The sequence below is a fragment of the Corylus avellana genome, chromosome ca6 (genome assembly GCF_901000735.1).
Source record: "Corylus avellana chromosome ca6, CavTom2PMs-1.0".
Lineage (NCBI taxonomy): Eukaryota > Viridiplantae > Streptophyta > Magnoliopsida > Fagales > Betulaceae > Corylus > Corylus avellana.
The window spans coordinates 9940591-9952901 of NC_081546.1; the positions used below are offsets into that span (position 1 = coordinate 9940591).

Here is a 12311-nt window from a genome sequence, read left to right on the forward strand (position 1 = left end):
AAGTTTAAATGGGGCATTTTTCTTATATTTAAATATTAATTAAATAATATTTATTTTAATATTAATATTATATTTTTATTTAAAAATCACTCTTCCTACTTTTTGGGATGCAAAATTTTTTGCTGTTCGAAATTTTGGTTGCCTTCTGGGTGGTTCAGCCACCCCTTTCCATTATTATTATTATTTTAAATTTTCTTTTGAACCTTTTTAATAATTTTTAAATTTTTTTTTTTAATTAGGTATATGGACGTGTGTCGATTTTTTAAGGGTATTAACGTGGATTTTCGTCAAATTTTGGACGGAAGTAGACGGATGTACCATCTTTGTTTTTAGCTATTATCAAGGTACCATATATGATACAAAATGAAACCGAATGAGCAAAAAATGAAGTCGTTAAACCACAGGGGGTCAAAGGTATTTAAACCCTTTCATAATTACATTCAAATACTTAGGGCTCAGTGAAAAGATATATCTCATACTTTTTAAAATAATGTAACGTAAGTTTTTACTTGAAATTTTGGCATATCTTCCTGAACAGATCCTTTGTATATTGACTATGTACTTCCCCTTCACATATAATACATGTTATAATCGAAAAATCATGTGATAGTTCAACTCCATATGGTCTATCGATCCAAGCCCTTAACCCATTCTTAGTAGAGTTGACAACGTCCCAAGGGACCTGTAATATAATATCGGTGTCTCAAATATCGTCGCATATCGTTCATTTACTAGTAGCTTGATTGAGTCAGACATCGAGTGGCACACGCTGCTAATGATGTCTATCTATAGTAACCATCACTCAAACATGGTTGCATCAATCACAAAACAAACCTTAGATTCAAGGGCCAAACATAAACAATTAACATCTTTTGACCATATGGCTAACCTATATAATTTTAGTAAGCTCATGGTCGTTATTCCGCACGTACTGGTGTACCATATCATACGATATAATTTCATTTTCTCCATCTTTTACATGCATATTTTTACAAATCTCATTATTTTCCATTATTTTGTTTAATCAACATACGTTTTCACAAAGTATAGTTCATAATAATTCAAAATGTATTTCATGAGAGTTGTAAACATGCACATTTGATATATAAAATTAGGGGTGATCATGCCGTTGTAGTTAGTAGCTAAAACCACTAACCGCAACCGTTGAAGCGGTTAGTACATTTTACTAACCGCTAGGTAGTTAACTGCATCTGGTTAACCGCTTTTTTTACTAACCATTTTTTTTTTGCTTTCTTTTTGGGTCGAATTTGAAAATTAGGCTATTTTTGGGCTCACTTTAAATGTTTTTTTTTTTTTTTTGGCATCAAAATATGCACTATTTAACAAGCATATAGGTTGCGATATACCAAATTAGGCTTGCTCCAAAATGAGCCCATATAAAAAAAAAAATGTAAAAGGTAACCAAAAAACCCAAATGCTATCGGCATCAAAAAGAAAAAAAACATTTATATGAAAATCATCCCTCATCAGGATGAGATGATATATATATATATATATATACCCACTAACTGCTTAGCGGCATTTACTAACTGCTTTTAAAAGCGGTTAGTGGTAGTGCGGTTAGCGGTTAACGATTAAAGTGGTTAGTGGTTACAAAGCGTTTAATAAAACCACTAACCGCTTAGCGGTATTTACTAACTGCTTTTAAAAGCGGTTAGTAGTTAGTGCGGTTAGCGGTTAACGGTTAAAGTGGTTAGCCGTTACAAAGCGTTTAATAAAAACCGCATGAACACTCCTATATAAAATAATCATGCTATGTGAAAATAAAATAATAATAAGCATCCATGTGAATTTTTACTCACTTGGGTTTGGTCGTATGAAGCTTCCTCAAAATCTTTTTGAGGCTCCACACCTCAAAGTTTAAGAAAAAGCGTATTATCACTTATAATCCCGAGCTAAACAAGCCCTAAATCCTATTACATTCAAAATAAACTTTCTGTCTGACCATCGAACGTTCGAACATGGAATATCAAACGTTCGGTTAGAGAAGGTCGAACGTTTCGATGTTAAGCAGAAAACCCATTTCGAACCAAAAGCCAATCAAAAGAGACCCATCACTTGGCAAATAGTTGGGCAAAACCCATAAGAGACCACTTCCAAAGAGTCTTGCATAAGAAGGTCACAAAACTTCAAAGATCCTTAGTCAGTAACACTTTTCATTCAACCTCTCTTTTAGAAAATGATCTAACTTAAACTATTAGAGCGCCTTTCTCGTCGGTCGAGTCGATTCGCTTCGCTTGGCTAACATCCCTTCGGTGGTTTTTTTTGTTTGCAAGTGTCCATCGTTCAGTTTGGTCATGAAAAAAATCTGCATCATCAATTTCCTTTAAAAGATAACAAAAGATAACAAAAGAAACAAGTACTGTCGTCTTCTTTAATTTTTTAATTTTTTGCTTTTATGAAACAATAAAATTACTTGGAATATCATAAATTACACTCTTACTGAAAAAAAAAGAAAGAAGAATTTTAAACTTTGAAAATTTTATTGGAGAACACAGAAGCTTATCATGGTTATTGTCATTAATGACTTGGCAAAGCCATTTAAGTTGGTGGGTTTAAATCGATGGGATTGCCTCAAAGAAGGTATTTTTTCATTGCTATTTACTAGATGATGTTATATTATTATCACATAATCGGAATGACATGATAGTGATAATCGGTTATTAATTTTTATTAAGTACTGATTAAATTATATAATAATAGTATAATAATCTATTAAATAAATTCGTCACTAATATGAAATTTCAATTTAAACTCTAAAGTTTGGTAACTATTTAATTGGCTCTCCCCCATCTAATTTAGCTATAAAGTGAGTGGGAAATAGGTTTGGTTGGATAAAGTTTTTTATAGATTGCCAAACAGAGACTTACTTTTTAGGCCAACTCACTCCTGTTTACCGTTACGCCATAGGAGCAGTGAGCTTAATATATATGAGGAAAGATTTAGCCACCAGTTAAAAAATAAAACTGTCGAAGAGGTGACGTGTCGAGTACGATATAAATACTCTGAAGTTTCGCCATTTTTGACTCGTAGTACACACCTGTTAGGGCGGGAATCCAAAATTTCACCTAAAAGACATGCCCGTAAGTCTCTCTCTCTCTCTCACCCTCTGCCCCCCTTAATTTTTGTCCCCCTCTGCTCCGCTCCTAGGGTTTCAAATTTCAATTCCAATTCATCTTTTGCCCTCAAAGTCATTTCCCTGAAAAATTCTAGGGTTTTTTTGTTTTTGGTACTTTACTCGCTTTTGCTTCTCAGGAACCGAAGATGAGTCTCCGCAGAGGCTCCAAGGTTTGGGCCGAGGACAAAGATTTGGCCTGGGTCGCGGCTGAAGTCCTCGACTTCGTTGGCAAGCAAATTCTAGTCGTGAACACTTCGGGAAAGAAGGTCGGCATTTTGTTCTTTTCAGAGGGGAGTGATTTTTGTACGGCACTGGGAAGTTCGTGCTAATTTTCAGACTTTCTTTTTTGAGGGGTTTCTTTAGGTTTTGGCTTTTCCGGACAAGCTGTTTCCGAGAGATGCGGATGAGGAGGACCATGGTGGAGTGGACGACATGACCAAGTTGACGTATTTGAATGAGCCTGGTGTGCTTTACAATCTCCAGAGGAGATATGCTCTCAATGATATATATGTGAGTAGCAGTGTGATTGATGGGGTTTAGATGGGGCTTGGTTAGTTTGAAGGCCAATTGTTGTTAACCATGGACTTGATCATGGTGCTTTGAATTGAATTTGTCTGTAGTGGTTAAGTAGATGCTGCTTCAAGTTCTTGGAGTTAATGTGACCCAAAATGGGCATCTAATAGTGTCTGGGGGTAAAGTATAGCCAAATTGAGGGTCTAAACTCTGAGCTCGTCTCTGACTTGAAAGATGGGGCATTTCCCTTTCTGAGTTGGAGTTCTGGTTAATTCTTGAAAATGTTTTGGTTTTTGTGATTTAATCTCTATTCTTGGTTATAATGATTATCACAACCCCTTCAATTCTTTGAGTAAATGAAACGTATTTTTTTTTAAGTAGAAAATTCTGCAGTAGACAAATCAAGAATGAAAATTCGGATTTGGAATGCCAAGCTGGTATTTAATACATTTAATTTTTGGATTATGGCCAACTATGCGTAGAAGGAAGTTATTTTTGCTTTAAATTTTATCGCATATAGGTATGCACCATCATTCAGCTGGCTTTAGAAAGTGTCTACTCTAGTTGTCAGGCATGGCTTTTCATTCTTCCTGATTGGTGCATGACTCAATAATCAGATAATATTGAAAATTGAATTTCTTTCGAGGTCAATATTCTAGTGCACAGTTAGTAGATCACTATCTTTTTCGCTCTCAATCGTTATTTTTAGGAGGGTTTTTAATTGTCTTTAACTAGTCTATAACTTGATAAATCTCGGTATAGGTTGTAGTTGTCTTTCTAATTCATTGATCTATGAGTGATAATTCACATGCCTGTGGCACATGCTGTAATTTCGCATGAAATAATGGGAAGTATAGTTTTACCAATTCTTGATTCAACATTTCCCAGATTTGAACTGATACGTGAATTATTTTCCTTTGTCTTTGATAGACATACACAGGGAGCATTTTGATAGCTGTGAACCCATTCACAAAGCTTCCCCACCTGTACAATGTCCATATGATGGAGCAGTATAAAGGAGCTCCATTTGGGGAGCTAAGCCCCCATGTTTTTGCTGTGGCTGATGCATCATATAGGTTTGTTATTTTTAGATGTTCTATAAATTGAGTGGTGATCTCTGTTACATTTCGCCTTTTTTTTTTTTTTTTTTTCGGTAAGCTTTGTTGGTCGTGTGTTCTAGGGCAATGATGAATGATGCTCAAAGCCAATCTATACTGGTCAGTGGAGAAAGTGGGGCTGGGAAGACTGAGACAACAAAATTGATTATGCAGTATCTTACTTATGTGGGTGGCCGTGCTGCTGGTGATGACAGAACAGTTGAGCAGCAAGTTCTTGAAGTAAGGGTTATCCTTGAGCCAATCCAATTGACAAGTATAGCTGCAATATTTACAATGTGCATTAGATGTAGGTATACTTAATTTATTTGTTAGTTGCTAGATTAGAATACTTTTGGTCACTGTGCTAATAAAAAATTGGTAGATAAGATGGTATTCTCTAGGTTGATGGGGACTCTGTTTAGGATGGACTAGTTATCTTCAACTTGAGTTGAATCTGTAGTGGATCCTGCTGCCTGTGATGAGGGACTGGCCTATTTTTTTCTTTTTTCTTTTACACTGTTGAAATTATTATGTTTCTGTTCTTCCACTATCAACATTTGCTGATTCCACTTTTTGTGTGATTCAGTCAAATCCACTATTGGAGGCATTTGGTAATGCAAAGACTGTTAGAAATGACAATTCAAGGTGAAGTTTATTAATTTTTTTGTCTCAATTTCTAGAATATTACTATTACCAAATTGCAGCTCTAAATTATTTGCCATCATGTGGCTTTTTCTCCATTCCAGCTCTGACAATCTACAAAATGAGCTTGATATTGCATTATTTAATCTTGTGCTGTGTTACATATCTTAATAACTAATTATTTTCTTTATTGATTTACATACATCCAAAGTGTTGCATTGGATTAAGGTAGTTTACGTGTTAGAATATTCTTTTTCTTTTCCTTTATATTATGCAGTTCATCATTGTAATATTATTGTCGAGGAAAGTATGTTTCATGTTTTATGAGTAGTGTTTGTGTAGTATAGTTTCTGTTTATTTCGGTTGTGCCTCTCTGCACTTTTTTATGAGATTTGATTACTTATAAAGATGAAAGAGTTTAAGGTGGGGGTGGCCTATATTGAGAAAAAAGATGAAAGAGTTTAAGGTGGGGGTGGCCTATATTGAGAAACAAGATGAAAGAGTTACTTCAGATGGTTTGACCATGTGCAACAGTGCAATGGTGACTGATCAATGCATTCATGAGATAGGTGATCTAATTCAAGTTGGAGGAGTGAAAGGAGGTAAAAGGAGGCTTACATTAACATGGATAGAAGTCGGGAAGAAAGATATGTTAAACAGGGAGTTGATAGAGTATGAAAAAGAGCATGAGTTTGGATATGATACAATGATGGAAAGGACTGCATATGGTTGGCTTCCATTAGTTGATGGTGATCTATAAAACCGACTTTGTCGGGATGAGTTGAGCTGATTTAAGTTGATAGAATATGAAAAACTTATAATAAGTTAGAAAACAGAGTGCTGGAATGGACTAAATGGGCAAAACCTCCAGGATAACTGAAAGGAACTAGATATAAGCTTTTAGATGGTAGAGAAGAAAAATCATAGGAAGTGAAGAGCAGTTACAGAGATAAACATAAACTTGTCTTTTTGTTTTTGGGCAAGTATGAATTATCAAAACAAAAGCAAGTACAAGATGTTGGGGATTTAAACTTGTCTTGACTGAAGAGACTATTTGGCAAGTAGTGATTCTGCAGTTTCATTATAGGTAGACTATTGGATTGAACAAAGAGTTTGGGATATTATCAAATCATTAATATTATCCATGAATTATATTCCATTCAATATGATTTTATAATATGATTTTTTCTATTATTGTAGTTTGCCATCGTTTCTCTTCAATCTATAATAATTATTTATTCCTTTATGTTGATTCTTTTCATGGCAGTCGATTTGGCAAGTTTGTTGAAATCCAATTTGATGCAAGTGGTAGAATATCAGGTGCTGCAATCAGAACTTACCTTTTGGAACGATCCCGTGTTGTTCAGATAACAGATCCTGAAAGGAATTATCATTGCTTCTATCAGTTGTGTGCATCTGGAAGGGTAATCTCTCTCTCTCTCTCACACACACATGACACACACCTCTGCACACACATATTGTACTGATGTATTTACACCTATCTGTCAATATTGTGTTGAAAGGTGCATGGTTTTGCTTATGGCTTTTTTTTGGGTTGTGTGTTTCTGATGATTTAATCATACATACTTGGGTTATTGTCATCATGGACAATGTCATTATGATGTATCCCATATGTCTAGGATGCAGAGAAGTACAAATTAGATCAATCAAGCCACTTCCACTACTTAAATCAAAGCAAGACCTACGAGCTAGATGGCGTGAGTAGCATAGAAGAATACATGAAGACAAGGCGGGCTATGGACATTGTTGGTATAAGTCATGAAGATCAGGTCTGAAAAACCATATGTAGCATACAATTGCTTTGCTTTTTCCCTTTGAGACTCTTCTATTTATTGTTGTTTCTGTTCTTAATTTTCAATGTTCAATCTCCATTATCAGGAAGCTATATTCCGCACCCTAGCTGCAATTCTACATTTAGGGAACATTGAGTTTTCTCCTGGCAAAGAATATGACTCGTCGGTTATAAAGGATCAGAAATCTAGCTTTCATATGCAGGTGGCTGCTAATCTTTTCAGGTTGGTGATTTACATGATAGTTTGGAAATTTTTCTTGCTTTAATCAATTTTGACCAGACTGAGGTATTAATTTCAGTTCCATAATTTGTCTTTTTGTATGAAATTGGTATTGTTAAATCCTTGTAATGGTTACAGGTCTCTTAGAACAATGTTTTTGGCAGCATAATATATAGAATGTCTGCCAAGTAAAAATTGAGAGAGAATTTTGATAAGTAATTGAAAAATATCAACTTATCAAAAAAAAAAAGTAATTGAAAAATATCATTAAAAGCGTAAAGGCACCCCTAAGTACGCATCAAGTATACAAAATGAAGCATCTAGTTAGAAGGAGCAAAACGAACAAGAAAATCACTATAACTAATTGTTAAGGGAGAAACATAAGCAATTGTCCAAAGGTACAAAGTTTTGAAGAAAAAGTACTCCATAGCATAGGAATAAGCAACACAAATTACAAAAATGATTTGGATTAGCACCATAAAAGATCAAAGTATCATCGGCAAACGAAAGGTAAGAGAAATCTACTCCACCATTACCCACAGAGAAATCAAACTTGGCGCAGCTGATTGCCAAAGTTGCATGTTTGCTGGCCGGCAGTAGACACTTGAAGACCAAAGAGCACCTGAATCAAAAGCCAACCATCTTACAATTGCCCTATAGTTTTCTACGCTGGAGTGTGGGTTTGGAACCCTATCGCCAATAGATGCTAAAAGAAAGATATGAAGTAGGAGACCCAACTGTTGCCCTCGGGGAAGTTTGACTATTACTGCGCCCTTGGCTTTTTAGAGAATCCTGCTCCTGTGTCGTGGGACTTGTAACCACCCCCCCCCAAACTCACTACAACAGAAATCATTTTATCCAACGCCTCCATCACAAGGACAAACAAAGGGGACATATGGTCCCCTTGTCTCAAGCCATAGGAAGTACTAAAGAACCTTATTGGAGTGCCGTTCACCAAAATCGAGAAATGAACCAAAGAAATGCAATGAGCTACCCAAAAGCACCATTTCCCCCAAAGCCACACCTCAGCATATACAACAAAAAGTCACAATTAACATGATCATAAATTTTTTCTAGATCCATTTTGCAAATAACACCCGACTCACGGGACCTTAATCTAGTATCAAGGCATTCATTGGCGATAAGAACATGATCTAGGATTTGCCTACTTTTGATGAATGTATTTTGCAACTTAGGGATGATCTTCTCCAATGCCATCTTCAGCCTGTTTGCTAGAATTTTAGCAATAATTTTGTAGATGCCCTCCACAAGACTAATAAGGCGGAAATCCCTGAGGTCAACAATCCTTGAAGTCTTTGAAATGAGGGCAATAAAAGTAACATTAAGGCTCATTTAAGACTTGCTTATAGCATGGAAGTCATGAAAATATTTCATGATATCCTGTTTTAAAACAACTCATTTATATCAGGGTCCGGTGCCTTGTTACCATTCATAGCTTTCACTACCCCTCTCACCTCCTCTTCCTCAAAATCTCTCTCCAACCAATGGAATCAAAGGAAAGGCCATCCACCAACGGCCTTCAATTAACATGTTCGGTGTATAACTTTTGATATAACTGGACAATGTGCTTTTTGATCTCCTCCCGGTTGGTAGAAAAGGTATTGCCTATCAACAAGGAGTCAATGGAATCCTTCCTTCTGTTGGAATTAGTCATTTTGTGAAAAATCTCAATACACCTGTCACCCTCCCTTAACCACAACACCTTAGATTTCTGCCTCCAACTCATCTCCTCCATAAGAGTAGATCTTTTTAACTCACTAACAATTTCTGTCTTCTTCAATTTCTCCTCAACGCCTAAAGCCCTTTCTTCGTCATAGACATCGAGAATATGTAGCTCTTGTAGAAGGGTCTTCTTCTTCCTTTCTACATTGTCAAACACATCCTCATTCCATCTCTTTAAATCAAATTTCAAGGCTTTGAGCTTGCTTGCTAAAAGCTCGGCGAACCTTGGAAATGATAAGAGTCCCACCGCTGTTTCAGAATGTCCACAAAACCTTCAAACTTTAGCCCTATGTTCTCAAATTTGAAAGCCCTGCTACCCCTTAGAACATCATCACAATTGATGAGGATTGGGAAATGATCTGGATAAAGTCTAGGAAGCCTCCTTTGGGAAACACCTAGAAACTGGGCTTCCCACACTATAGAGACAAGGAATCTGTCAATTCTAAACCAAGCGGGAGAGTTTCAATCATTTGACCAAGTAAAGGAATCTATCAATTCACATGTCAGGGCATAAACGAGCTTCTCCTGACCTTTCATTGGGAAAAAGAACAGGTAAAATTAAAATCATCTCCAACACACCAAGGCAAATTCCACTAGCAAGCAAACCAGCCTACTCATCCAAAAAAAATCCTTCCATCCCTGTCAGAGTTAGGGCCATAGACACCCATAAAAGCCCAAGTGGAATGATCATCAACGTTTCGAAAGTTGGCAGTCACGATGAATTCCCCCACACACTCGTCTATCTTCTTCACTACCCTTGCTTGTCTATCTTCTTCACCACCCTTTTGTTCCACATAATCAAAATACCACTTGAAGCCCCTCTGGAGAGAATTAATTGTAAAATTGTTTTCTAGATGAGCAATATATCCCAATTATTTGGTATCAAGGCTTAGTAGAGGTGAGATAAGCTTAGACTAATTAGCAAGCAATGCCATTTGTATAGAAGTGCACTGGAATTGTCATCCAATATGGATATTGTTACTTAATTGCAAGCTATCCTATAAGGAGCATAGAATTTTGTGGAGTAAGAAATGGATATGTTAGTTTTTCCCCAAGCAAATGGATATGCTAGTTAACTTGTGGAGTACATTTCATTTTTGTCACCATTTTGGGTTGTGAACTAGCTAACCAAGCAGAGTTGGGGACTAGCCTATTTCTTTATTGTGATGTTATAACTACCTAGAGTTTAATAGATGCTTTTGGTCTTGTTAATCTGATAACTAAACTGCTTCTTTAATCAGATGCTACCTAGAGTTTAATAGATGCTTTTGGTCTTGTTAATCTGATAACTAAACTGCTTCTTTAATCAGATGCGATGTGAACCTCTTGCTAGCGACACTTTGTACTCGTTCAATACAAACTCGTGAAGGATGTATTGTTAAAGCTCTTGACTGTAATGCTGCTGTTGCTAGTCGGGATGCACTGGCAAAAACTGTTTATGCTCGGCTGTTTGATTGGTAGGCTTATATTCACTTCACTATCAAGAACCATTTCTTTTATTTATGCAGAATTTGTTTTTCGATAGTGTATATGTTACTGATTTTGTTATTTCTTTCAGGCTTGTTGATAAGATCAATAGGTCTGTTGGGCAAGATCTGAATTCCCGAGTGCAAATTGGAGTCTTGGACATCTATGGGTTTGAATGCTTTAAGAATAACAGGTAACAGTTTACTTATCAAAAAAAAAACAGTTTACATTTTTGGACTTGGTTTGATTTCTTTTCTTGTAACATTTAAGGCTCCTTTGGAGTACATCTTAATTTATTGAATGCAAAGTACGTTATCTGATTGGCATGGCCTCCTTTGCTTTAGCACGTAGGAAGTCTAGTAACACCTAATAGACTTTGCTTTCAATGAAAATTGTCTCTAGGATGTACATGTGGATGTACATGTGGTTTTAGTTCATATAGTTGTTTCCATTGTACATGACAATCAACTCGTTGCATTGGCTGCCGTTTTTTCTGCCCCTTTAGATTTGTTAGTGGTCATTTTTTAGGGGAAATTACATTTTACTTCCTTATGGACCTTATGGTATACAATAGGAACAATTTACCTCCATAAACCTTGGATAAAACCTTTCAACTGTCATCTTCTAAGCCTTCTAATTCTCTTTTATATGAAATTTCTGATCTGAGTTCTTGGACTCTTTGGAGCCTAGAAATTGATCTTTTATTGTTCCAACTTCAATCTGTTGTGTATCCTATTGATGAGCACATAGAGAATACCAATTGCTAATGGAGGTTTTCCCTCTTAATTTGTTAATATCATGCTTTCCAAATTTTGGAGGTGAAGGTGGTTTCAATTTGGAAGTGATGTTTTAGTTGTGCTCTCTGTCTCTCTCTCTCGTCTGCACGTGTCGGCAATTCTTTTATTGTATGGGGCTGTTCAGGGGGTGTCGTGTTGAGTCCAAATTGTTTGAGTTGGTAGTGGACTCTCTCTCTCTTCAGCACAATTCGGCAATTCTTTTATTGTATGGGGCTGTTCAGGGGGTGCCGTGTTGGGTCCAAATTGTTTGAGTTGGTTATGGAGGGTAGGTCTCAAGTGTGTAGAATTTTTGAGAGGAGTAGGGGTAGTTTTTGTTCCTTATGCTTGGGCAATGTCAATGTCTCTTGGTTGTTAGCCACCGTCAAGGAGGTGGTTCTAGAGGAGGGGAGGAAGGAGTTTTGGAGATGCTCTAGAGTTGGTTTCCCAGCTCTCCTCTCCCAACGATGCTTTAATAAGCATGAACGGTTCTTGGTCGTGATGGAGTTTGGGGGAGGTAAACAGAGGGGCCTTATCTTAGTGCCAAAAGGGAGGCATGGTAGGGGCTGGAAGTCCATTGTCGTGGAGCTACGAGTGGTGGTGCAAATCTTCCCGTCACGACATGGTGGTGGGTCAGTTGGGCGTCACTCTAAAAATCCTTTAGTGATGGGCGCAAATTAGATGAAGATGGCGTTGAGACCTTCGTTGGATGTGGGGGGGATTTTGTCATATGCAGAGGCTCTTTTGGACTAAGGAAGTTTTCGACCTTTCTCTTGTCGTTGAAGGGCTCATTCGGTACAAAGTGCAGCAAGGATGTCTTGCTCTTGGTTTGAGTCTGGGAAGGTTGAAGATCCCTGATTTTCAACTGGTGGTGTCGGCTCGAGCAGGGGGCTTCAAGGTGTTA

The 12311-nt window shown here is 36.9% G+C and overlaps 1 protein-coding gene across 1 annotated transcript in view; it reads left to right on the top strand.

Annotated features, from left to right (window-relative positions):
• Positions 1-3019: 3019 nt before the first annotated feature.
• LOC132184894 (myosin-15) overlaps positions 3020-12311 on the top strand; it is a 28642-nt gene continuing 19350 nt past the window's right edge. The window contains exons 1-11 of the mRNA XM_059598683.1: positions 3020-3104; positions 3277-3405; positions 3503-3649; positions 4583-4728; positions 4833-4989; positions 5336-5394; positions 6659-6815; positions 7032-7181; positions 7291-7427; positions 10478-10624; positions 10726-10827. Coding sequence (XP_059454666.1) covers positions 3099-3104; positions 3277-3405; positions 3503-3649; positions 4583-4728; positions 4833-4989; positions 5336-5394; positions 6659-6815; positions 7032-7181; positions 7291-7427; positions 10478-10624; positions 10726-10827 — 1337 coding nt within the window. The 5' untranslated portion in view covers positions 3020-3098. The remainder of the gene's footprint in view (positions 3105-3276; positions 3406-3502; positions 3650-4582; positions 4729-4832; positions 4990-5335; positions 5395-6658; positions 6816-7031; positions 7182-7290; positions 7428-10477; positions 10625-10725; positions 10828-12311) is intronic.